Source organism: Crocodylus siamensis, chromosome 8 (genome assembly GCF_052110815.1).
Source record: "Crocodylus siamensis isolate JL-2025a chromosome 8, ASM5211081v1, whole genome shotgun sequence".
Lineage (NCBI taxonomy): Eukaryota > Metazoa > Chordata > Crocodylia > Crocodylidae > Crocodylus > Crocodylus siamensis.
In genome coordinates, this window is record NC_143402.1 from 18,784,667 (window position 1) to 18,808,632 (window position 23,966).

General features: G+C 47.1%; 1 protein-coding gene across 1 annotated transcript in view; it reads right to left on the minus strand.

Annotated features, from left to right (window-relative positions):
* Nucleotides 1–23,966, minus strand: part of LOC149858154 (uncharacterized) — a 41,140-nt gene that overhangs the window by 1,819 nt on the left and 15,355 nt on the right. Inside the window, 11 exon segments of the mRNA XM_090061263.1 lie at nucleotides 1,478–1,636; nucleotides 5,324–5,522; nucleotides 7,002–7,057; nucleotides 8,600–8,657; nucleotides 10,517–10,543; nucleotides 13,558–13,756; nucleotides 14,217–14,322; nucleotides 15,854–15,906; nucleotides 15,908–15,979; nucleotides 18,776–18,906; nucleotides 21,646–21,756. Of these exon segments, the coding sequence (XP_089917389.1) occupies nucleotides 1,478–1,636; nucleotides 5,324–5,522; nucleotides 7,002–7,057; nucleotides 8,600–8,657; nucleotides 10,517–10,543; nucleotides 13,558–13,756; nucleotides 14,217–14,322; nucleotides 15,854–15,906; nucleotides 15,908–15,979; nucleotides 18,776–18,906; nucleotides 21,646–21,756 (1,171 nt within the window).

Sequence of the window (23,966 nt, forward strand, 5' to 3'; positions counted from 1 at the left end):
TGAGCTTGCCAAACACCTCAAAATGTAAGGTACTGTCCATACTGGAACTGACCATCTGCACAGCCAGAACCAAGACCTCCTAGCTTGTACTATCTAACTACCCTTTCTCTTAAATACTTGGGAAACATAAACAAGGGGCTTTTTCAAGAAACAAATCAGATTTTCTCTAGGACTGGGGCAACCCAACCAAAAGCCAGTTGGGGGACTGCAGCACACACCTCCTCCCAACACAAGTGGCACTAAGGTGAGACCTCAAGCACTAGGCTCTGAAATGTAATAATTATAATACAAGCCACTTTTTAAAAGCCACCATGCATTCTACCATGGGGGTTAATGGGCACGTCTTGTCCAAGCATTCTGGGCTGAAGGATAAAAGGAGCATTTCTTTTGTTTGCCATTAGAGAGGGCCAAAGGAAAAATCTCCACATGGCTTCCTTTGCCCAGCACTTTGTGGCCAAGTTCTCCAGCATCTCCCTCTAATAGCTTCTGGAATCCACTGAGACTAGGCCAGACAGCCTGGACAACCAGGTGATGTCCTGTTTCTCTAGAACTAGGAAGCCACTTTTATGAATGCTAAGGCATCCTCATCTACAGTGTATTAGTAGGTAAACTAAAGCACAAAAACAACATCACGAAGGATGTCATACCAGCATGTAAAAAAGGTGGTATAACATATAACCTGCACTGATACTTATTCAAACCTGGCACAGAACTATGCTAGGAGAAATCAAGGGTAAAACAAAACAAAACAAACTCTACTGGTGCATGTGTCCTATGTGCAGCTTATCTTTGGGTTGCCATTTGCTCAAAAGCAAGTAGGCTATTATTCACTACTTCCTGCCACCTAGTTGTGAGGCATTATAATAGCACCTACTGTGCAAAACTAACCCAACTAGCAGCTCATCTGTCTACTATGGATCCTGGTGGAATTTATATTGATGTTCAAACCAATGACATCAGTGTCAGAGCTTTGTCCGTTCAGGCCCAGAATGACAGAGCTCAGAATGGACCCTGATCATGTGACTAGGGCAGTGGCCCAGTAGTCATGCATTGCACCCCATTTGGGAACTCAGGCAGCTTCATTTTCTGCACAACCAAGCCAAATCTTGGGGCTGAAGCTTCTAGCAGAACAAAGCTATGCTTTCCTAGGATAGCTAAAGCATTACACGTTTTTTTTAGAGGCTTCTGGTGCTAAATCCAATATTGGTCAGATCTCACTGGGAATCAAACAGTGCGACCTGGGACAGTGCCGAGATCCCATCAGTTGCCCCTACAGAGAGCCTACAAAAACAAAGCAGCTCTCCTCTGTAACAGAAAGATCCAACTTCTGGCCAGGGGCATCACTGATGGAGCACAATGCACTGGACAGTGTCCTTGTCTGTGCTAGTACAGATAGAGTTTGTCTGCTCCGGAGCCCTAGCCATCCCATCTTGGGCCAACATCAGCTCCCAGCAGCTCCACCAAGGAGGACTCTTACCGTCTTGAAGACTTGTGTTTGCTGCTCTCCTCCTTATCTCGGTGCCGGCGCTCACGATGGCGATCCTCCCGCTCCCGGCTGCGGTCTCGGCTGCGACGGTAATCCCGCTCAAAGTCATAGCTCCGCTCTCGACTGTAGTAGCGATATCGTTCATCATCACTTTGGGGCGGAGGAAGGGACAGTAAGGCAGAGGATATGACCTTCACTGATGCTCATGTCTGCCGCCTTCTACAGCATGTTTGGGATCAATGGCTCCGGATAAAAACCCCAGATTCTCAAAGGGCCTCATGCTAGTAAGTATCTCTAGGTGGAAATATCTGCCAACAAGCCGTTTCCCTCCTCCAAGAGAAAACACCCCTCTCTTGGGGGAAATATCCATGGGTTACATTGCTTCTAAACTGAGAATCATTTCCCACTGGCATAAACCAGACCCCTAGTTAAAAGAAGAGCCACCACACGACCATGAGTTTCAGGTTTTTCACTGGTCAGAACTCGGACGCGATGACAGAATTCAGAGCTATAAGCTCTCACGCTCCAACCAATATTCATGCTGTAAGCCAGGAAATAAACTGTATCCTCTCCCTATTCACACTCCCACTTTGCCCCAACCCCTCTTCCACCCCCTGCTACAATCCCAATTCCTCTGCCACACAGAGCCCAGCTACAGCCCCTCCTATACCAACACAGACGTGTGTTCAGCCCTGTGTCACAAAACAAAATGGTTTGTCAGGCTTTCTAGAAAAAAACCCATGCAACAGAAGACAAATGATTAGCACTGGACATCTGGCAGGAGACAGTGGCCACAGGCCTTTGGCCTCATGGTCTCTGCGACATAATTTGTGATACACAGTGCCACCACTGTTCAGAAGGGAGTGCATTTGTAGACTCTTGCCTCTACTGTGTTACTGCTCAGCCTTGTTTTAAGTAACACCCATGATAAAGCTTCTTCCTGCAGCAAAATGGAACTATTCCCTTGCACCCCACCACCCTCAGTATTTAAGAAACACAAACTACGCAAGCACTGCCGGATTTAGGCACAAGCTAAGAACGCTGCAGCTTAGGGCCTCACATTATGAGGGGCCTCTAAGCATTGGCTGCTGGACCATGGACCAGCAAGCTGTGGCCCCGCAGAGGCAGGCAGAGAGGCTGTGACTCCTTCCACAGGACACACAGCAGCTGCGATTGAGGCTTGGGCCCACCCCACTGCCTTGGGGATGGAGGTATCTTCACCTGTGTTCCAGCTACAAACTATGGCCACAGGGCTCTGCGCAGTGGTCCACACAGTTTGCTGGGCTATGGCCAGTGCTGGTCCAGTTTGCCAGGCTACAGCATAGAAAGGTTGGGAACCCCTAGTTTAGGACCCCAACTTGTCATAATCCAGCCCTGCATGCAAACTAATTAGTGAGCAGGGTAAGAAGAAGCTGATCCTCTATGATTTTCCTCCAACCTAAGGAAACTCACCCCTTTATAAAATTAAAGCACATGGGAATCCAAAAATTCAGACACATTCTGTGTTCCCTGCTTCCCTGCCTGCCTTACAATTGTTTTTCCCCCATAAAAACCACTGACCTCTAGTCCAAAAAGTAGTTCCCACATCTCATGGTGGGAGACAAATCCCAAAAGGCTGCTTTAAGGCTTATGGCAGAGATTCTCAAACTTTGTGAAACTGCGACTGCAAGCGCTGGGTGGCGGTGGTGGAGGACAGGGAGCTTGCACATAGCAGCCGCCGCCACCATCCACCACTCAGTGCTGTCACCACGCACCATTTTCCTGCGCCACTGCATATACCCCCTGGGAGGTTTGCAGCCCCCTTTTAAGTTGCTCACAACTCCCGGGGGGTGGGAGGGGGAGGAGGGGGGGTGTCACATCCCACAGTTTGAGAACCTTTGACTGATAGAAATGAGTTAGACAAGCAATCTTCCAAAATATCAGTGATCAGACAGAATCAGAAGGCAGATTTATCACCTGGGAGGTAGCTCTACAGAGGACTCAACAAATTCAATGCCAAGCTCCTAGAGGCCAACACATACACTTAGGAACATGAAACTGATACTGGCACGCCCTCTGGGCAGATCATCCAACTCCTGCCCCTGTCCTGCTTGCCCTGCTGCAGTCCAAAACTTGCCAACAACTGAGGAATTGGGAACCTTTCATACTGCAGCACATCTGTATCTTCCACTTCTCTTGTCCCATCCAAGATGCTTGCAGCTTTTTTAAAAAGGTCTGTTGCAAGAAAAATGTCCCCATGTTTGCTGAGCCCAGGGGCCTAGAAGTTCCCAGGCAAGCAGCACCCCTCGGGCAGAAGCACACTCTATGGTGATGTTTCCAATGGCTGTTGGCATTTTGGAGCCCAGCCCTGGTAGAATAGTGATGCTGCTGGTGATAGTCACGTGACAAAAGCCCTCGAGGCAGAGTGTAGAGCAGTGGACTGCAAAGAACTCTGATGGTTTCATTTTCCCTAACAGACACGAAGGAAGGCTGGTACATACCCGCCACACTGCTCCTACCACCTTTAAATCACATCAGGTTCTGGTCCTCTGCTCAGAAATGCCAGGCATTGATAAGGGTTTCTACTCCATGGCTCATTCATGGTGAAGGACACTCCTCACCTCTGTGCTTTTACAGTGGGGCCCCATTTTGCTAAGCAGTAAGGGTTGTGTTTGGTACTGTATTTACTTAAATCTAAACTGACCCTCAATTTAAAGATGATCCCCCAATAGTTAGATTCTACATACAGATAATTTATACGTTTGTTATAAAAAAAACCCCCCAAACTTTCCAGGTACAGGATCCAATTCTCAGAGGGCAGTCTTAAATTCCTCACCCTCCCACTGCTACAGCAGGGAAGATAGTGGCGGGGGCAAGAGAAAAAAAAAGTTAGGTGGCCCCCTTGCCTCTGTCCTTTCCCTACTTTTGCCCCCTGCAGCCTTCCTGTCCTCCCTGCCACTGGCACCCCACAACCCCAGCTCCCCATAGCCTTTACCACCCCCAACTCTGCCTCCCCCGCCCTGCAGGCTTTGCCTCTTTCCTCCCTTACTGCCAGATGCTGCTTGGGCTCTGCCCCCCTCCCAAGGCACAGTGCATGGAAGCTCAACCCTCAGTGGGCCACACAACAGCAGTGGTGGTTCCAACTGGCCAGGCAGTGCCAACACTGCTGTATTGCCTGAGGCTTCACTGTGCAGGGAACACAGTCTTTATGTGCTCGGTGCCTAGGAGGGACTCCAACCTAAGCTAGAGCTAAGTTGTGCCTGACAGTAATGTGGGCAGGAGGTGAAGCTACATAGGGCCAGCAGGGTGAGGGGCAGGAGGCTGCTGTGGGCCCAACTCTGGCCCTCACCTGCCTGCCTGCTTCCCCTGTTTCGTGCGTGAATTTAAAGACAAGGCCCCCCCTACCCCCAATGCTGACAGAATCAGGAGGGACAGGGGTCACCTCATCTTAAATTCAAGAAAATACAGTAGTTCTTCCCTTGTGTTATCTTAAGCATACAGAACTGCAATGGATGCATTGACACAAAACCTCCAGAACCTGCACAGACCCTTACCAGGGAGGTACCTAACTGGACTTGAATGCTATTACAGATGAAGAAACTCAGGCAGAGTGTCTTGAAAAGATTAAAGTTGCGAGTTAAAGGTTGAAGGGGAAAGAACCCAGGAGTCCCAACTCCTGGGCTTGTCCTTTGCCTATTCCCAGAAAGGATCAGAGCTGCAAGTTGGGAGTCCCATATTATTTAAAGTGGCAATGATCAGTGTGGCATGTAGGGTAACACCCATCCTGCCCCCAGTAGGCAGAGCCTCACCCCTGGCTGGGAAGCTATCAGGAAGAGTCCAATGGAGCATAGCTCTTACTTGTTGTATTCACTTGTGGTCGGAGTCCTGTCACGGTCTCTCTCCCGCTCTCTCTCGCGTTCACGCTCCCTTTCCCTCTCACGTCTTGAGCCCGAGTACTCCCAGTGGCTGCTGCTGGAACTGCTTGTGCCCTTGTCCACTGTTGTCACCCAGGGTGTGTGGGACGTTGAGATGGGCGGATAGCTGATGAAACCAGAATCTGCAGCAAGAGAGCGAACCTGTTTGTCCAAACGATACCACCCAGCCCAGGAAAGGTGCTTCTCTGCATCTGATATGGGTAACATATTTGTCAGAGCCTGCCAGCTAAGCAGGCTTGGGCTAGGTCTCCCTTTGGATGAGAGACATCCCAGTAGCACAGAGGTGCTGGGAAGTCAGGAAAGGATGGTTCGCCGAGTGACTGCTGATCCACCCCACCTCTTTACCAAGAAGCCTTCCCCCTCTCCCCGTGTACGGCATGACGTAAGCATGGCTGCACTGGGCCAGGTATCAGCAGAGGATGCTGCAGTCACTGACCTAGGATACTAAAGTTGGGGCTACACAGACTGCTCCCCAGCTCTTGCCCTTTGACAGTCGCTCCAAGTCAGAGGAACCGTAGCATTCCCCACTGAGAAAAAAAAACACACCCTCAATTCCCCTTCCTCCACTGCAGCACTCTAAACCAGACAACAAACAAAGGTCATTTGAAGCCCTTCCCTTCTGATAATCCCACAGCCTGGTACAGTTCAGCCTTGGAGACTCACAGACATCCCTACTAGGCCTAACTTTCTTATGGTAAGATCAGTGGTTGCTGCCAGGAAAACTGAAGTTTCCTATTAGTAAGGATTGGAATGAAAGAATCCTTTATAGTATAAGATCGACCAGAGAAGACTCGGTGGTGAGCCTAGCCCCACCAATAAGCTCTCTTGAGGTCTGCCACCTAAGTGCTAGCCTGCTGCTTGGGAGCACCACTGAGATACTGCCTTGGACTAGACCAGTTGCTGAAGAGAAGTTTATCTGAAGGAATGCTCACACTGTCTGGTCCCTAAATCCATCCCCACATAGAGGAGGCGGTAGATGTCAGCATCTGCAATCCTGTGGCAATGCCTCCAAAGACAGCTGGTCACTGAAGAAATGGGAGAGGGCACAGGCATCACTGGCAAACATCTGCCAAAACCTTGTCCCTGCCTCTTTCACGGGTGGGCAAAAGGAGGCAGATGCTTGTGAGCAGAAGTAGACAGAGTATATGCATAGGCAAAGAGGTGGGAAAGGAGGATAGAGTTGGGGAGGGGACATTTGCAACAGAGTCAAAGATTTATGGAGGAGAAACATGCTCTTCCCAACAGAGCCAGGACTGCTGCTGAGAGTGCAGGGGGATTTCTGTATGGCTGACAGATATCAGCATCAAAAGCAGCTAAACCAGGGCTGAGAATTGCAACTGTAAGGATTCCCCTGAGCAATACCACACCCAGAACATGGCACTCTTTCAGAAAACATCACTGGTCCAAGACCAGCTTGAGTGCTTCCTGCTTTCCCCACTGTCAAACACCCACTGAATGCAGCTGGGATGTTTCTAAGTAACAGCAAGGCTTTCCAAAGTCACCTCAACATAGATTCAAGTCATCCTCGCAGAAGGGTAAGCTGCCAACCACTGTCCACTGGGAAACAAAAAATATCATCCACTCATCGCTCCAGTACTCACCTGCAGAGTTGTAGCCAAACGGAGGTGGTTGTCTGTTATTGTAGCTGGCTGGCTGACTTTGGAAAGAGCACAAGGATATGAGTTACTAAGGTCAGGTACCTGCCATTAGCTTAACATGCAGGGCACATCAGGATAGACATGGCTGGACCCACATAAGTCCAAGTTGTGATTCCTTCCCAAGCTTGGTCACTATACCAGCATATCCCCCACTCCTGACTGCTGCAGACTGGCTCCTTCATACTGGTTCAGTAATGGGTATCAGACCTTACCACAGGGGGAGGCTGGGCAGACCTGGAGGTCTTGCTGGGAAGGGCAGGAAAAGGCCACCAGGGTGGGGATATGCTCTATGGCCAGAAGTCCTGACTAACATCATCCTCCCCTGGGCACAGATTATTCAGCATGAGCCCCACCCTCCCCCCACACTGGCAACATCCTAATGCAAGAAAAATGACCTCACATGAAGGTACAAATACCTGCTTCTTTAAGAGTCAGTGAGGCAAAAGAGTATTTACATGTCAAACTGGGGGAGGCAGCATGGAAGTGGAAAAATGGAATGTAATGTTGAGATACCAAAACCGTTCAGAATCCATGAAAAAGTTTTGCTTTGGTTTAATCATGTTGGGGGTAGGGAAACGGGATGACGACACCTGCTTGTTCTGGTTCTTGTGTTGTTGGGACTGGTTTTCCATCATAACAAATGGTGGCAGACAACCAAGAAACCAGTTACTAGAGAGAATTCAATGCACCAGAACACAAAGCCAGACATGATGGTATACTTCAGCACACATGGCAAAAATTGCCATACTTTGCCTTCAGCATGTTTCATGTAAGAATTATTAAGCCTCGGTAACAGGTCATATTGTTTTTATCATCTGGGAATAGTAGGGCAGCAAGACAACTGACATTACATCATTTCATCTCCTACATGACTCCCTGGGGCATTAAGAGAATGTGATGTGGGCATGAAAACTTAGTACCAAGAGCCCTGCAATTCAAGTTCTGTTCCTGGATCTGTACATAGGCTTGGGCATATAAATAAACACATTTCATGCTTTTGTGCATTAGCTTCTCTCTAGGACCTTTGCAAGGTGGATCTAATAATGCTTCTGGAAAAATAATTAGTGGCAACAGAGTGTTTGTGGAGATTCCTAACAAAAAATGCTAGAGAAATATGGCGCAGTCCTGAATGTATCCACAAAGTTGGATATGCAAAAGGCACCAGCAAGCTTGGTGCAAGCCTTGCCATAACAGGTTAACTTTCTCAGATAGCTTTAATCTATCTGGTCATTTCACTTTTTCCTTCCAATTTAGGGCCAGTCTGGAAGCTTTTCTACACCCAAACTTCAGCATTCTTTGCACCTGTGCGGTCATCTGTCTAGTATACCTAGATATATGTGACCACAGATAGCATCCACACATCCTACCACTGATGTTAGGAGTTAAGCAGACTTAACTCCTAACATCAGTGCTCTCAAGCCTGTAAGAGAAACGCAACATATCCTACTTCCTTAGCAAGCTTCCCGCCCCCTGTAATTTTGCTCCACTCTAGCAAGCAACATCTGGTTACACAGAACAAGCCTGGAAAGATTCTCTCTTACCCATCGAGTGTTGGAATGAGGAGGGCTGGTGGAGGAGCCAGTGGGGGAGGAAACAACCCTACAAATAAAAGCAGAAGTGGTCACAAAGAGATCGTAGTCAGCTGCCAAGACTTTATTAACATTCACAATTAGGCAGTGAAACTACAGTTCTGCACTGCACAACACAAACAGCAACATTTTACTCTAGTCTAGTTTGAGTGTATATAGTACTGTATCCCTTTACCAGAATTAAAACTTCTACTGTTCTTACTTCTAGTAGCCCTACAGAACCACCACAGCTACAGGAGTATGAATTAACTTAAATCCTGGCTCATTTGGCATCAACAAAAAATTAAGACTCAGATTTTCCCCTCCATTAACCCTTCAAGTCACAATGAAAACAGAGAAACAAAGAGCTTGACTATCAGGATGCCAGCTGATTACAACTGGAAGGATGGTTTAGTTGTACACTGAGCTCAACACAGCAGGGAAGCCTATTATGTTCACTGGGGAAAAAAGTTTCTTTTTAAGCAGAACTACCCTGCAAGGAGGCAGAAAACATGGTAGGGTATAGCACTAACTGAACTCAGAGGTGGGATTTTTGAGGGCCCTAGGACTGCTTTCCACCTGAAAAAGCAGCCAAATTTCAGTTACAAGAACAGGCAACTTGAGAGATGGAGACAACATTTTCAAAACCAGAGTAATTTAGAAAATTAAGTCACGTAGAACTTCCAAGTAGCTAAGTCACTTCTGAAAATGGTGCCCTATGTGCTCTTGAAAGCATTACCCATAGTTTTGTGTAACAAAATTATAGGCTGCTAACATGACGTCATTGCCATTGATGAGTAAAATGTTGGCTTGAAGCAGCTCAGAAATTCCTCTGCCAACTGTTTAAAAATCACGTTTAAAGAAAGCAATCTGACATTTTAAGTCAGTATTCTCCTTTTCTGGAAAATTCCTTTTTTTTTTTTGGAAAGATACAAATCAGAGCAAGTAATAATGCTTGTGACACTTGTTCAGGAGCACTTACTATTGTTGAGCAAAAAGGCCGATGACTACAGGTATGTGTCATGCACCTTTCTCTAACTACAACAGAGCTGAAAATTCTCACTGGGTATTTTCCATGCATTTTCCCTTTTCAGTCTAATTAGCTGCTGTAGCAGCCCCTTCAACCAAGATAAACCTCACCTCCTTTATTTCCAGAACATAGCTGCAATCTAAATAAACCAGAACTGCACGGGGCAAGTGCGGGGTCCTGAAACAGGCTGGGATCTGCACTTGGTTTTGCTACAGGTGAGTTTTGCTAGATCCAAGCTCACTACAAGTGAGGTTGATTCAATAAGAGAAAAAGAACCAGACTTGCAGCAAGACTGCAATGAAACAAGCATACAATGAGAAGTTATCCGGTTCTGAACTTACTCTCAGTTTGGGAGTGTTCCAGATTGCAAGGTTTCCATTTGTTTCATTTGCTCATTAACATTCACCAGCTCTGCCCATCAAGGGAGAGAGGATGTCCAATGAGAATGGCTGTGGCCGCACCTCATTCTCCATACTCTGCAAAAATCTTACAGGATGCATCCATCTGTCACTTAAGGCAGGAGACTTGTCCCTATGCAAGATCCTGCAGTGACAAGAGGTTAGGTCTCTCAAAACTTGACTGGCAAAAGGACTCCTGTGTTAAAATTCTCCAGTTCTATTTCTGAGAAAGTCTTCAGAGACAAAAAAAGACTGTTTTAAGTCACCACAGGCAATATTACTGAAGCAGCTGGAGTGGTCCAAGATGGCAAGGCTTTTCAGCATTTATAAGGCTAAGCCTGACTGAGCACAACAGGCCTCATCTTCGCTCCATTTCATACTAAACTGAGGGCTCAAGGCCGGACGTTTATGTGCGTTCATGAGAATCACTGCCACTTAAAACTAAGCAAATCAAGAGCCTACCTGGAATGGGACCTGGTGGTGGTAAACCTATGGAGACAAGAAAACAAACCTAGTGAAGACAATAAGAAAAGCACATCCTTAATGAACCCAAGGTTAGAGCCCAGCTCACTGGCATCCTTCTGCTGAGGCCAGGCATATACGAGCAAAGTCTGTCAAAATGTTCCCTTCCTCTTCTTAGCTATCACAGAATCAAGCGCTAAAAGGAGACCAAGCAGGCTATAAGGCTGTCCATTATTCATCAGCACACAGGAGCAATGTGTCCCTATGGATTAGATGTCCTGAAAGTGTATTTACTCTGGACCTTCACAATAAGGAGCCAGTGAAGAGAGTGCAGTATTAGTTCAACGTACTTTTGCCGACTTCTTCCTGTCAGAGGACCAGCTTCCATGTTAGACCGCGTAAAACCCCACAAAGCTCTTTGCTTTCAGCTGGCAGCATGGCAGCATTCCAGCCCAAAGTGAAAAAGACATTGATCACCATGGCAAGGCTCACGTTCAAGGGGAAGAGAGACAGATTTGCTAGCAGCTGATGAAGGGGAGGGGAAGTGTTTCAGGAGATGGCTGATATTTCTGTGCCTAGTTAAAGGAATCCAAAACTGACAGCATACATCCCACCGACAAACTGCAGGGACAAGAAAAGTGGCCTCGGTGTTTGTCAAAGCTCCTCATTCTTTCTACTATCATGCTCTAGTTTTGCTAGGCATCAAGACTATACTGGTGATTGGCAGCAGTTTGTAAGCACCTACCACTTCTCCGGCAACAAAATACCACTTCTCCGGCAACATCCAACAAACCAATCAAATGTTTGGGGCAACAAGTCATGGTCACCAACAGCATCACAGAATCAGCTTCTTTTGCTTTGAAAAAATAACATCCTTGGTTTGGTTTGGTTTGAATAAGAGGGAAAACCAGAACCCTCTCCTAGAATCCAGGGCATTTCTGCAGCAGCAGGAGGCTGTTATCTGACAGCAATGGTGGATTCCTTCAAGGATCTATCTTCTGTTAGAATGATCACCCTGTAAGCCAGACAGCACCTCTTTTCTTCCACCCCTCCCAAGGTGGGGCAGGAACCTGAGCAAGGAGATTCAGGGAACAGAAATGCAGAGTAGTTCATGCCTCAAAGGTGCTGACAGGGTAGGAATCAGAAGCAGACTGCTTGGTTTATAAAAGGAAAGGTCAGTTGAAAGAAGCAGGCACACATGGGAGGGAAGAAAGGAATCGGAACTGGAACTTGCAGCTTTCAATTACCTTGCTGCAATTTTGGATCATCTGGCCCTAACCTTCTCCTTAAAATGTAGAAGACTGACTAAAAACTAGTGGTCTTGCACACCTGCTGGTGAAAAGGCACCAGCATTTAAAGATGACTTGGCTTTCCTCTAGGAGACTGGTTCGTGAAACACTGGGTCAAAAGAAAAAATGAATGAAACTGGCTGTTCAGAGTAAATAGTTTTTCAGGAGATCTAATCTGGGCCTGCATCAACACACAACAGAAGAACCAGGAGTGGCAGGGTTTTGTTTTTTTTTTGAGAAAGGATTTTTTTTGTCTGGAGAAAAAGTACGTGTGTAACATGAACTTGTGCTCCAAAGCTTATGTTGTGCTTCTGCTACCCTGGATAAGACAGACTACAGCTTATAGTCAGCCACAGTCAGTCATCAGTCTTCTCAACAGGCCCACTTGTAAAAAGATACGACATGCACTGAACTGATTCTCCTCTCCCAAGTTGCCCATCTCCAGCTCAAAGTTCTCAAAACATTAATGTTAAGTCTCCCTGCATAATCTTTTAGAGATGGAAACACCATGCATCAAGAGCCCTGAGTGTCGAACCTAAGCCTTCCAAAGTCCAGAGGCCTATTCCAAGTAGTACCCTGTGATCCTTTCCTCCAAGCAGTCGCCTTTTAAAGTTAGGTGGGAAGTATACAGGTTTATCCTGACCACATGCATTATATGGATTGGAAATGGACTCATATTCTAAAAGTGAATTTAAAATAGTTTCAGCTTCTGCAAATACCCAGCTTCTCCTGCCAATATGAGCAGCTTTATGAGTATATACTTTTACCATCAAAGCATCTCTCCCTGCTGTGCAAGAGTCATGGGATACAGAGCATGCCAAGTGATTCAATACAAAGAAGAAGCAGTGGAACTGCTCATATGCAAAATGTCACCTACTTAGACCAAAATAACTCTCCCCTCCCATCTCATCATGTTTGACATCCTAGGTTTAACAGCCTCAGCAGGTGGAGTGTTCGGGTGGATACACAGTTTAAGTTGATGTCACCTTGAAGTATTGTGGAGTCTCCATACCCACCTAAAGACTTAAGGGTGCACAACTCAAGGATACTGTGGAGACATTCACTAGTTGCCAGAAGCCCACTAGTTACCTCATTTGCACTACTTTTCTTAAACACAAAAAGAGTACAGGTCTAATATCCATTTAAATTTGAGGATATTTAAGTTCTAAGAATATTCGGAGACCTCCAGTGCAACAAAAAGATGCGTCTCATGTCTATTAAATCCATATGCTCTCCTACTTCAGGACCTAATCCAACCACTAACTGACCTGGACTAAGAAAAAAGGTCCAATAGGCACATTACCCCAGGACTGTCCAACATGGAGGTTCTGGCACCCCGCCTCTGAAGTATCTAGCATTAGCTATCATCAGATAGGATCCTAGAATAGAGGGTCCACTGGTCTGATCCAGAAGGGCAATCCCTCCACTCCCAGGTTCCTTCAAAGACCCATCCTAATCACTTTCCTATATACTACCACCCTGGTATCCAAGGCTCAGGTGTCATCAGCAACTCACAAAAAGTAAAGTGCTGCAAGGAAAAGAAGCTCTTATTAAAAAACACACAGATCTTGGGCACATGGAGGTAGAGGTTGGGAGAGGCAATCATACATGGCACCTCCATCTAAAAATCAAACTTCAGTGACCTGCTACAACCATTAATAATACTGGGGAGCCCTTTGGTTTCCCTAAACTGCAAACTGAATGCCCCCAGAGACAACAGGATGAGCAAGACCGCCACATGAAAATACCTACCTGGAGGGTGCAGAGGTGGAGGGACAGAAGTAACTGGAGGAGGAGGGTGCAGAAAGTGTGGTGGAGGTGGTCCAGCAAGTGGAGGTGGCGGGGGGCCCGCTGGTGGTGCAAATGGCTGCTGCTGGGGTGGCTGCTGGGGCTGCGATGGTTGCTGGGGCTGCTGCGGGGGTTGTGGCTTATTTCCATGATCTCCAAGGACCTTAACATGAAAACAAAACAGATAACTTGCAATTCTAACACACTGACATGTGCTGCTGGTGCATGTCCTGTGGCCTGCAACCCCAGCATTATAGAGAAGGGATTAAAAATAAATAAATCAGGAGACTCTCTCAGCATTTTATCCTTTACTCTGGGGGAGATGGCACCAGGCCAGTATGCAAAGGAATACCCTGACACAGACATCTTCTCTAAACACAAATTCCAGCCTGTGATAAGAGCCAAGCTAGGTTCAAACCCGTTTCCCTAGGAGATGGTCCCACACCCCAGGGGAATGACCAAATTATCACTGAATGTCTGGACTGACTGTCTGTTATGTTACAGACATCCTTCATCCCACACTGAGGGACCAAGTCCAGCACTTATGGGACAGACAGTTGCCGAGAGTTCACTGAAGCACATGCAACATCAAACGTTTGTGAAGACAGATCCAAACCATTTACCTGGATGGGATTTTCCTCCGAGGCATGTTTATCACGACGTCTTCCTTCTACTCTCCTAATTGTACCTGCCTGTCCACCAATCACGTCGATCGTCCCACCCAGCTTCCTGGTACAAAATAGGTACATCTCTTCTAAGATTCCACAAAAACATTAGAAGTGGCAGTTTCACACAAGCATAAACCGAGTTCTGCTTGCTGGGAATGACCTGGTTTCCTTAAATCATCAGCAGCACATGATCAAGAGGTATCGCACACACTACTGCCACTGAGAGCTGCTAAGACCATGAATACCCCGAGTGTTTCAAAACGCTGTTTATTCAGCAGATGTCAATGGAACTACTGCAGGGGATACAGGATCAAACCCAACAAGAGTGGCGAGTGCTTAATCACCCAAAGCCCTTGGTTCAGAGGCATCTCAGACTCTGCACTACTTCATAACCGACTCCCCAAGAGCTGCAGACACCTTAGGGCCCACGGCTATTTTAGTGACAGCTCTGATCCTCAGACAGATTTGTCTCTCCATCCCTGGGCCTAGTGCTCCTTCCATAGAAAGGATACTACTGTGAGAGCTCTACTGGGCCCCACAATAAAGTGTCTCTGCACAGAAACAGGGGACCAGACTCTAAACTGGTGAAAGAGACAGACAAGGAAGAAGCACAGGTCCATTGCTGCTCCTGAACCTAATCTCCCCCTGTTGCATATTTGCCATGCTAGGGAGCAATCTTTGTAGGAGCAGGTTACTCTGGATTGTAAAGACTTTGGAAAAGCTCAGCAGAAGGGTATCACATGTGAGCAAGAAAAAAACAGAACTGACAGGTCTCATTTCACTGTTAAGAAGCATGAAAAAGTAAGTGAACCGCTTAAATGGAAAGGGGTAGATATTAAAGGCTTTTGTTTGAATGATCTAGATTTGGCCCTTGAAGCACTCTCTCTAGGTGTGATGAAATCCTTATTGTAAAGGGTGGGATGAGAGTACTGGATTTGTCCCTGGATGTAGACAGAATTGTGCAAAGTCCTGGATAACATGGAGCAAAAACTTCATTTGCTTTCACATAACCAAGCTTCCCAAACTCCTTACAGAAAACAGTCAGTTTCATACTGCCAGTAAGGTGACTTGCCCAGCACAGGCTGCCAACCAGGATCAGCATTAAACACTGTCCACCCTCCTTGGACCATTTCCTCAGGAAAAAAAAAATCACCAAGTGTCCAGTTGATCTCATACTAATTGTTCAGCAGGCAGTTCTGAGATCAAGTAGTTCCTTTTGGCAGTTGCCAAGCACTGGACCCATCTGTGAGCAAGGCATTGCAAAGGCCAGCTAAAAGGGAATTGGATCAGGCCTATGATGATGAGGCAACAGCCCAAAAACTAAAAAGGAGGGACGTGTCTTATTTCATCCCTCCCCTAGCACAGACAAGCTAGAATGCCTGAACTAAGCAACAGGCTGGACCCACCCAGAGCGCTACAGTGAGGATGCCAACTGGGTAAGGAACTGGAACAAGCATTCCCAGAAACATGGCCAATTCTGAGCAAGGTCTGCATGAGAGAAATTCAGAGGTGAACCTGCTGAATCCCAACTTGTCCAGTGTGCAATACATGATAGCTGCTGGCTCCGAAATGGTGCCTGGAAATGTCCTCACCTGTTTGGGGGAGGCCCAGCCTTCATGCGCCCTCCCACGAGAGCCACAAAGTCCGGTTTTGAATTCTGTTTTGATGATGCTGTTCTCCACTTCCTTCTCTGCATTTCCTGTCCTTCCTTGCTGAACCTGAGAGGGTACGAGGAGGGGAAATTGCATTTGGTGCCTTCAGTTACCAACTGCATTAAAAGCAACACAGATTCACTCTTGATAATAGAAGCATCTCCAACATAGAAAGCAGAACACCACTGTAGTGATCTAACTGAAACCATGGTTGCCAAACAGATATGGAGATGCAAACTGGATGGCCTCTCTATTTTCAATGTACATTTGAAACACTATGGTTTAAATTAACCTGAGTATGGTCCTGTTTTTATTCAGTTCTATCTTGCAGAACTGAAAGAGGGATGTGGAGACTTCAGCCTCTACCTCACCAGGGCAAATCCTACCCAGGGAAATGTTACTATCCCGTTTCTGCTTGGTGATGCTGGTGGGCACCACAAAAGTCACCAACACAACTGATACAGTCTCAGGAGAGATGCCAAGGAGTGAATAGGCTATGGCTCCCCTCCAGGTTAGAATTGCCCCACAGATCAGCCTTAAATCATAAATTTCATAGACATTAGGGCTAGAAGGGACCTTGCGAGATCACTGGGTCCAACCCCCTGCCTAAGGGGCAGGAAGTCCGCTGGGGTCCAATCACTCCAGCAAGATAAGCATCCAAGTATTTCTTAAAAAGGTATCCAGAGTGGGTGCTTGCACCACTTGGGGGGGGGAGGAAGGGAGAGGGGGGAGTCTATTCCAGACTGAAGACTCTGATGGTAAAGAAGTTTTTCCTTATGTCCAGTTTAAAAAATGGTGTTCCAGCAGTTTCTGACCGCTAGACCTAGTCTTCCCTTGGGGTGCCCTGGTGAACAGATGCTCTCCCGGTTCCCGATGCACACTCATATACTTATAAGCTGCCACCAAGTCACCCCTGAGCCTTCACTTTTCCAGGCTGAAGAGTCCCATGCCTCTCAGTTTCTCTTCATAAGGCCTGTTCTCTTGATCTCTAATCATGTGCATGGTTCTTTTCTGGACTCTCTCAAGCTTCTCCACATCCTTTCTAAAGTGTGGAGCCCAGAATTGGATGCAGTACTTCAGCTGTGGCCTCACCAAGGCCGAGTAAAGCGGGAGGATGACTTCTTGGGGTTTGCTTGAGATGCATCAGTAGATGCAAGCCAGAATTTTATTTGGGCTTGCCAGCTGCGGCATCCCATTAGTGGCTCATGTTCATCTTGTGGTCAATCATGACCCCTCCCCCCCCCCGCAAGTCTTTTGGTCATGGTGCTAGTGAGCGTAGCACTGCCAAGCCTGTAAGTATGATGTAGGTTTTCTCCAGAGGTGAAGCACCTTGCATTTCTCCACGTTGAAGGTCATCAGGTTTTCATCTGCCCACCTTGCAAAACTGTCCATGTTGACTCTGTTCCATCAACTATCACTCTCTGGGTCTGACCAAGAAGCCAGCTCCCCAGCCATCAGACCATAAGGTTGTCAAGACCGCAGTTCCCCAATTTTACCATGAGTACATCATGGGAGACCAAGTCAAAGGCTTTTCTGAAATCTAAATACATAACATCAACCTCTTCTCCTTTGTCCAGGTGATGCGTCACCTGGTTACAGAAGGAAATGAGGTTGGTCAGGCAAGACCTACCCACAATGAAGCCGTGTTGGCTCTCTCTCAGGATGTTGCCTTCCGTTAGCCTGTTGTTGATGGTTTCTTTGATGAATTTTTTCCAAGATCATTCCACGGATTAACGTCAAACTGATTGGCCTGTAGTTTCCTGGATCTTCCTTCCTTCAAGTCAGGCACTATGTTGGCCCTCTTCCAATCTTCAGGGACCTCTCCCGAGCACCATGAGTTCTCAAATATCCTTGCCATTGGTCATGGTATGATATCAGCCAACTCTTTTAGCACTCTTGGGTGCATTCCATCTGGGCCAGCTGATTTGTGGATGTCCAGCCTCTTAAGCTGTTCTCTCACAAGATCTTTGACACTTCTAGGCATATGATCGTCCTTATCCTGTAGTCCTATATCCTGTCAAGCAGGACACAGGACTTCTGAACAAGTTAAGTCTCCCCAACACCGACCTCAAATACAGGATCTCCTAACCAAAGGACCTTAGCAGTATTACCATCCCACCCTCAACACCCCACAAAAGACACAGGCTTCTCTGGGGAGTCACCCAAGTCTTGCTATCCCATAGGGGTTCATACTAGCCTGTCAAAGGCTGGAGTTCTTCCTTCAACAGGAGTGACTGGGTGTGTCTACCACCTATACATATTTTGCCAGGGTTTATTGCTCCCCGCTGTGCCACTTACATGTGCCTGGGACCACATCATGCTGAGCTGAATCAGAGCAACCCTGGCTGGCAAGGGACCCAGGGGAGTCAGCCTGCCAGCATGGGGCTGCTCTAACCCAGCTCAACATGCTGCGGAGGGGCTGGCTGGGGCACGAGTGTGCTCTAGTACACGACTAGCCAGAAGGTAGCCCCCACACTGAAGCACCTTTGTGCCCCAGCCAGCTCCGTCAGTATCTACATGTGCGTTGCTACACACCAAAGAACTCCGCAGAAGCACAGCATTTGTAAATACAAGTATTAATCTGCTGCAGAGTTTATTAGTTTCCTGCAGCCTATTAGGAACACGTGTAGAGACATTTACTGGGGAGCTAATTTGGCAACTCTGTGGTAAATGTCTCAGGTAGACATGCCCATACATAAGCAGAGAGACTGTAAGAATGAAGTTATATTTTTAGGTCTACTTTTCCTGAAACAACATTAAAAGGGCAATCCTTTTAGCCAGCTTCCACTCTTATACCCTTACTCAAAAAAACAGCCAGATGCTTGAATTACAGCTACATGCTGCACAGAAGGTTGATCTTACCGTGATCTTATTCTCTGTGCTGATAGGAGGGGAGGGGTCCAATCCAAGCTGAAGTCGTCGCTGTTTCTCACAATAAGCTTTCCAAGTTTCTTCATTGAATCCATAATTAAAGTAATCAGAAAGGTCAGCACCTAGAAGCAGCGCCACAAATTAACAGGGCAAGTCTGGGTGAAGATGTCTGCACATTCAGATTGAGCCGAAAAATGCTTAAAACAGAGCATTTATAATTATTCTTCTACAGAATTAGATTTGTTCTTCATTTAATGCTGTTTAGTGGCATTGAACGTTGTTGCTGGGTTCCTTCCTAGAGATGGCAGCATCTTACTTAAATCTGAAGTTTTCTGGGAAAAAGGTTCAACACAAAGGCAGGATATTACAGGGTTATGGCCGCTGCTCGCAGGCAATTATTCACTGCCTCCGTTTTCCACAGGGTCCTTAGCTATTTTATCTATAATTCTGAAGCCGAGTCAAGCGCTAATGGAAGTAAGGGACCAAGCAGGTTGGTGATAGAGGCTTTCCCCCTTCCACAGCTTTGCAAGTGCATTTCTATTCTGTCCTGCACTGCCTATGCTTTTTTTCAGTCAGATTCACTGCTTAGGGCCTGCCCATGGTGTTAAGCCAAGATAAGCTGGAATGTGCCTTATTGGTACAACTGGGACCACACAGAGCCTCACTGTTCGGCTGTGATCCGAGCTGTGGTCATCCAAGAAGCATCAACTCACTGTGATGTTTAATGTGCTACTTCAGCATGGACTGCAGTCAGTTAAATAGAAGTGGCCAGGAATTCCTGCCAAAGGAAATGAAGGTGGAGAGGGACAAGTGCAGATGGGACTTCACAGCAAAGGGGACTGACTACAGCAGTGCCTCCTAGCACCACTGAACACCCTCACCATTCCAGCTACAGAAACATTTTTGGTTTAACCAGTTACAGAACATTAGGGCTTAGACAGACTGGTCACACCACCACTGGGTCTTTGCAAGAAGACATATATTCTCTCTCCTGGTAGTTGCTCTTCCTGCCCCATCCCCTGGGTATGCAAATTCAACCCACTCAAATTTAGCAACATGCAATTCACAGATCTGCTTTACCAGCACATATTTAGGCTTTTTATCAGTATTTCAATAAACACAACATTTCCGCTTGCCTTCCCCGACTTAATGAGAGTGACTAGCTAGTGGAGTCTACACCTAGGGTGTAGCCCAAAAAGGTTCTCTAGGGACAGGCTACTAGAGTAGCATACGGAACCATCCAATATGAAACATGGGCCAAATTTTTCCATTAATTTTTCTCCAATTCATACATGAAATCAATATTACATTTTAGATACATGGATCACTCTTGGTCCAGAGCCAGCAGAACAGTAACGATTCCCACAGTTGTAGCTCTGAACTTAACTGGCCTCACTGCTTAAATTTTGCTTTTCCCCCTAGCTTCTCTCTCTGTAGTCAGCGACAGATCTGCTGAAGAAAAAGAAATGTGTTTTCTATTTACATCTGGTCTAACTCCCCTCCATATCAGAGTGCTTCGTGTCTGATACCTTGATAGAGCAACACATGTTTCTCTGTGTATCCCACTGCCCTTCCACTTCAGGTGGGCAGGACACAAATGCATATCACAGGCAGCCTTACAAAAGATACTACTTACTTGGCCTAGTAGTATTTTTGAAAAGGTAAGTAAAAATCGTTAGCTTTCTTCCTTCCTCATTATGACAAAGTGCAGGTGGATTTTATGCTTGGGTTGACAGATTTGTGGGAGGATATGCATTTGGATCTCTGTCTTTACAATTAGTTTCGAGTCAAATTCATCCGAAGAACTGAAAGAATTTAAAGCAGTTCATAGTTTGCCTGTAAGAGTCATTTTGCTGGAGAAAACTCACCCCCACCCCCCATACAGGTAGGGAAGATAAAAAGCATCCCACGCATTAAATAGCTTAAAAACTGCTGTGTGAAATACTCTCTGGAGAACTTGGTGTTGTGTAAAGGTAGGGGTCAATATATTGCCATGGTACAGAAGGATACGCGGAGACACAGAGGATGGCCTACCCAAGGTTATCTAGTCTCAGGGTCCGTTATACAATTCTGCCTCTTTTTTTTTTTTTTTTTGGAAGAGGTAACCTTTTTCTGACACTAAAATTCAAGTGTTTTTTCCTCAGAGGTGCTTTGGTGAGGTTCTTTTTTTCTCTGAAGTTTTTTTTCCTCCCAACTAATACTAAATCTGTTCCTAACAAGGCTCTGGACAGATGATTTTTCTATCACTAGCTTCACAAACCCATATAAAGCTCAAACAAGAGTTAATTCCCAGAGGAGTTACATGGTTGAGTGCTAACTTACCAAAAGCAAATTCATCACTCCCTCAGCATCTGACACTTCCCTACATGAATGCTGACATTATAAAGCTGCACCTGGTGTGCCTTTGGGTTTGGTCATGAGGGGACAGAGCATGCAAGCTGCTGTGCATGAAGAGGAGACCACATCTCATAATGAGTCACACGTCAATAGTCCAGTGAAGTCAAGATTAAGAAGTTCAACTGACTTTGGGATTGAATGCTACTGCACCAATACTAGAATCGTGTATTTTTGGAAGCAGAATATGAATAAAATATAAAATAAAAAGTTATCTGCTCTTCCTAGATTAACAGATACAGGTAGATGCAGTCCAATTTCTTCTAATCACCACTTAAGTTTGCACATGGCTCAATAACTCAGGCCAATAAATGGGTCACTGGCAGCTCAGACAGGAGTTGGACTGTCCAGACTTTCCCAGCCCAGCCAGCACCAACTTGACATAAATTATGAATGAAAAAAAGTGAACCAAAAAACCCACTTAAAACAGCAGAAAATATTTACCACAAGAAACTTTGAGGCCCCACCTGGTTTCCTCCATGGTTTGTCTTCAAATGAATCTAAATCCACTTCTATAACAGGCAATCCATTTATATTCCCTGGGGCATCCAAATCAATACCTTTGGGCTGCAACTTGGCTTTGAAGAAAGGAAAATAAAACGTTACCACTTTTAATGCAATGCTTCTAATCCACTAATCTGATGAGCAAATTATTTGATCTTAAAAACAGAGAGCTACTATCAGCTACAAATTTAAATAATGCTTCTACAACATCTATTTCTAAACGTAACTGTCTCGCTTTCTAGTAAAAACACTACCAGTAATCTGTATAGTAAATGTTGTTATACATATACAATTAAAAATAAAACATCTACAAGGGTAGGCAACATTTTTTGGCCAGAGTGCCAAAACCCCCACAATGTCTACCTTGTAAAGTGCTAGAGTGCCAGTACACCACAAAAACAAAACTGGGGTGAGGGGATACATGGCAGGATGCACTGCATATTTAATACAGTTAAAATAAATAAATTAATGTTGCTTTAATTACAGCAAATACCAGGCTTTCTAAAAATTCAAAACCTGATGACAATAAATAACATCGTGTACTGCCTTTTTCTTTGTGATTTTTTTTTTCTTGTTAAGCATGTTGTGATGAGAGGGGGAAGAGAGGGAGAGAGGAGCAGAGAGCAGCAGGCACCAGGGGAGTTGCTGCCTGGCCTGGCCAGGTCCTTGGGAAGGCTGCAGCCAGAGGAGAGCTGGGGTCAGGCAGGAAGCAGGAGCTGCCCCAGGACTCCAGAGACTTGGGCTATAGCGTGGAGCCCAGCAGCACTGGAGGTGGGGCCCACCCAGCCCACAAACGTCCGCAGGGATGGGGCGCAGCCACCCTGCCCACAAAGGGATGTTGCCTGGCTGGGGCAGGACTCTGGGCTCAGGGAGCTCCTTGCTTGGTGTCTGTGCACACTGGGTACTGTGCGAGTAGAAGCTGCAGCCGCAGGCTGTTCCCCGGGCTCTGGAAACAGCCGCTGCAGCCGGTGCTCAGGGCCAAGCTGGCTGGGAGCCTGCAGCACAGCGGCTCTGTGCAGTGCCTGCCCCCAGCCCTGGCTCCTTGAGGGGAGCAGCAGGTGGGCAAGGCTGGGACCCGGGCAGGCTGAGGCAGCCGTGGTACCTGTTCCCAGGCTCCAGGGGTCTCCCACAGGTAGGCCCTTGCACTGGGGTCAGCTCTGCCCTGCTTGCACTGCGTAGGGAGGCTGATCCTGGAGAGGGAAGCCCCCTGAGCCCAGTGGCCTGCCCCAACCAGGCAGGATCCTCATGTGCACAGGGTGGCTGTGGTCCATCCCTGAGAAACTGTGGGCCAGGCCAGACCCCACCATGGGTGCTGCTGGGCACCCCCACCTGCCCGCCCACCATAGCTCAAGCCCGCAGAACCCCAGGGCTGCCCCCCACTTCCTACCCAGCCCCTGCCTTCCTAACAGCCTGACCACGCTGGCTTGCCCATGACACCTCCCCGCATGCCACCCAAACCCTGTCCCAAGAACCTGGCCCCAGCACTCAGCACCCCAGTGCTGCCCCGGGTGGGATAGGGTATCTGCCTGCCTGGGCCTAGGGCTCTGCCACCCGCTGGAAGCCTCCAGGGCAGCAACCCTGAGCAGCACCTCCCCCAGCCCCAGGGGCCAGCCAGGCTGGAGGGTGCAACCTAGGAGCAAGGGGCAGGGCAGTAGAATACAGACAGCCTCCCTGCCTGTGTTCTTCTGGCTCTACCCCAGTGCCTGCCCCAGCACTGGGACTTGTGGCTGGCTGCACAGGAGAGGCCAGAGCAGCAACTAAACACACACACACAATTTCTTTGCATGCCAAGAAAAATGTCTCCACATGCCACTAATGGTACATGTGCCAGGGGTTACTGACCCCAGATCTACAACATACATTAATTTGATTTCAAAAAATATTTTTGTCCTGATTTACATCTGTTTGTGCAGTGTACAGAGGTGATTGCACAATACCTTAAAATGAAGTCCTACTCTTGTATATTGTGGGGGGCTGTTGGTATGTGGGTATGAGAACATGTGGGTGATGTATTTGGATATGTGGAGTGGAGGGAGGGAAAGGTGGCTGGACTGTGTGAAGGGGTGTGGGTCTGCAGGCCTGCATGCATGGCACTGTGTGGTCAGGGGTGCACATGTATGGGACTTGCCCTACGAACACACACACACACACACACACACACACACACACACACTCCCTCATTGTTCTTTCTGCCTCTCTCTCTCTCCCCTTCCCTCCCTGCAGGGTTGTGCATGCGTGTACCCCCCCCCTTTCCCCCTCCCTGCTTCTGGCCCTGGGGTACCAG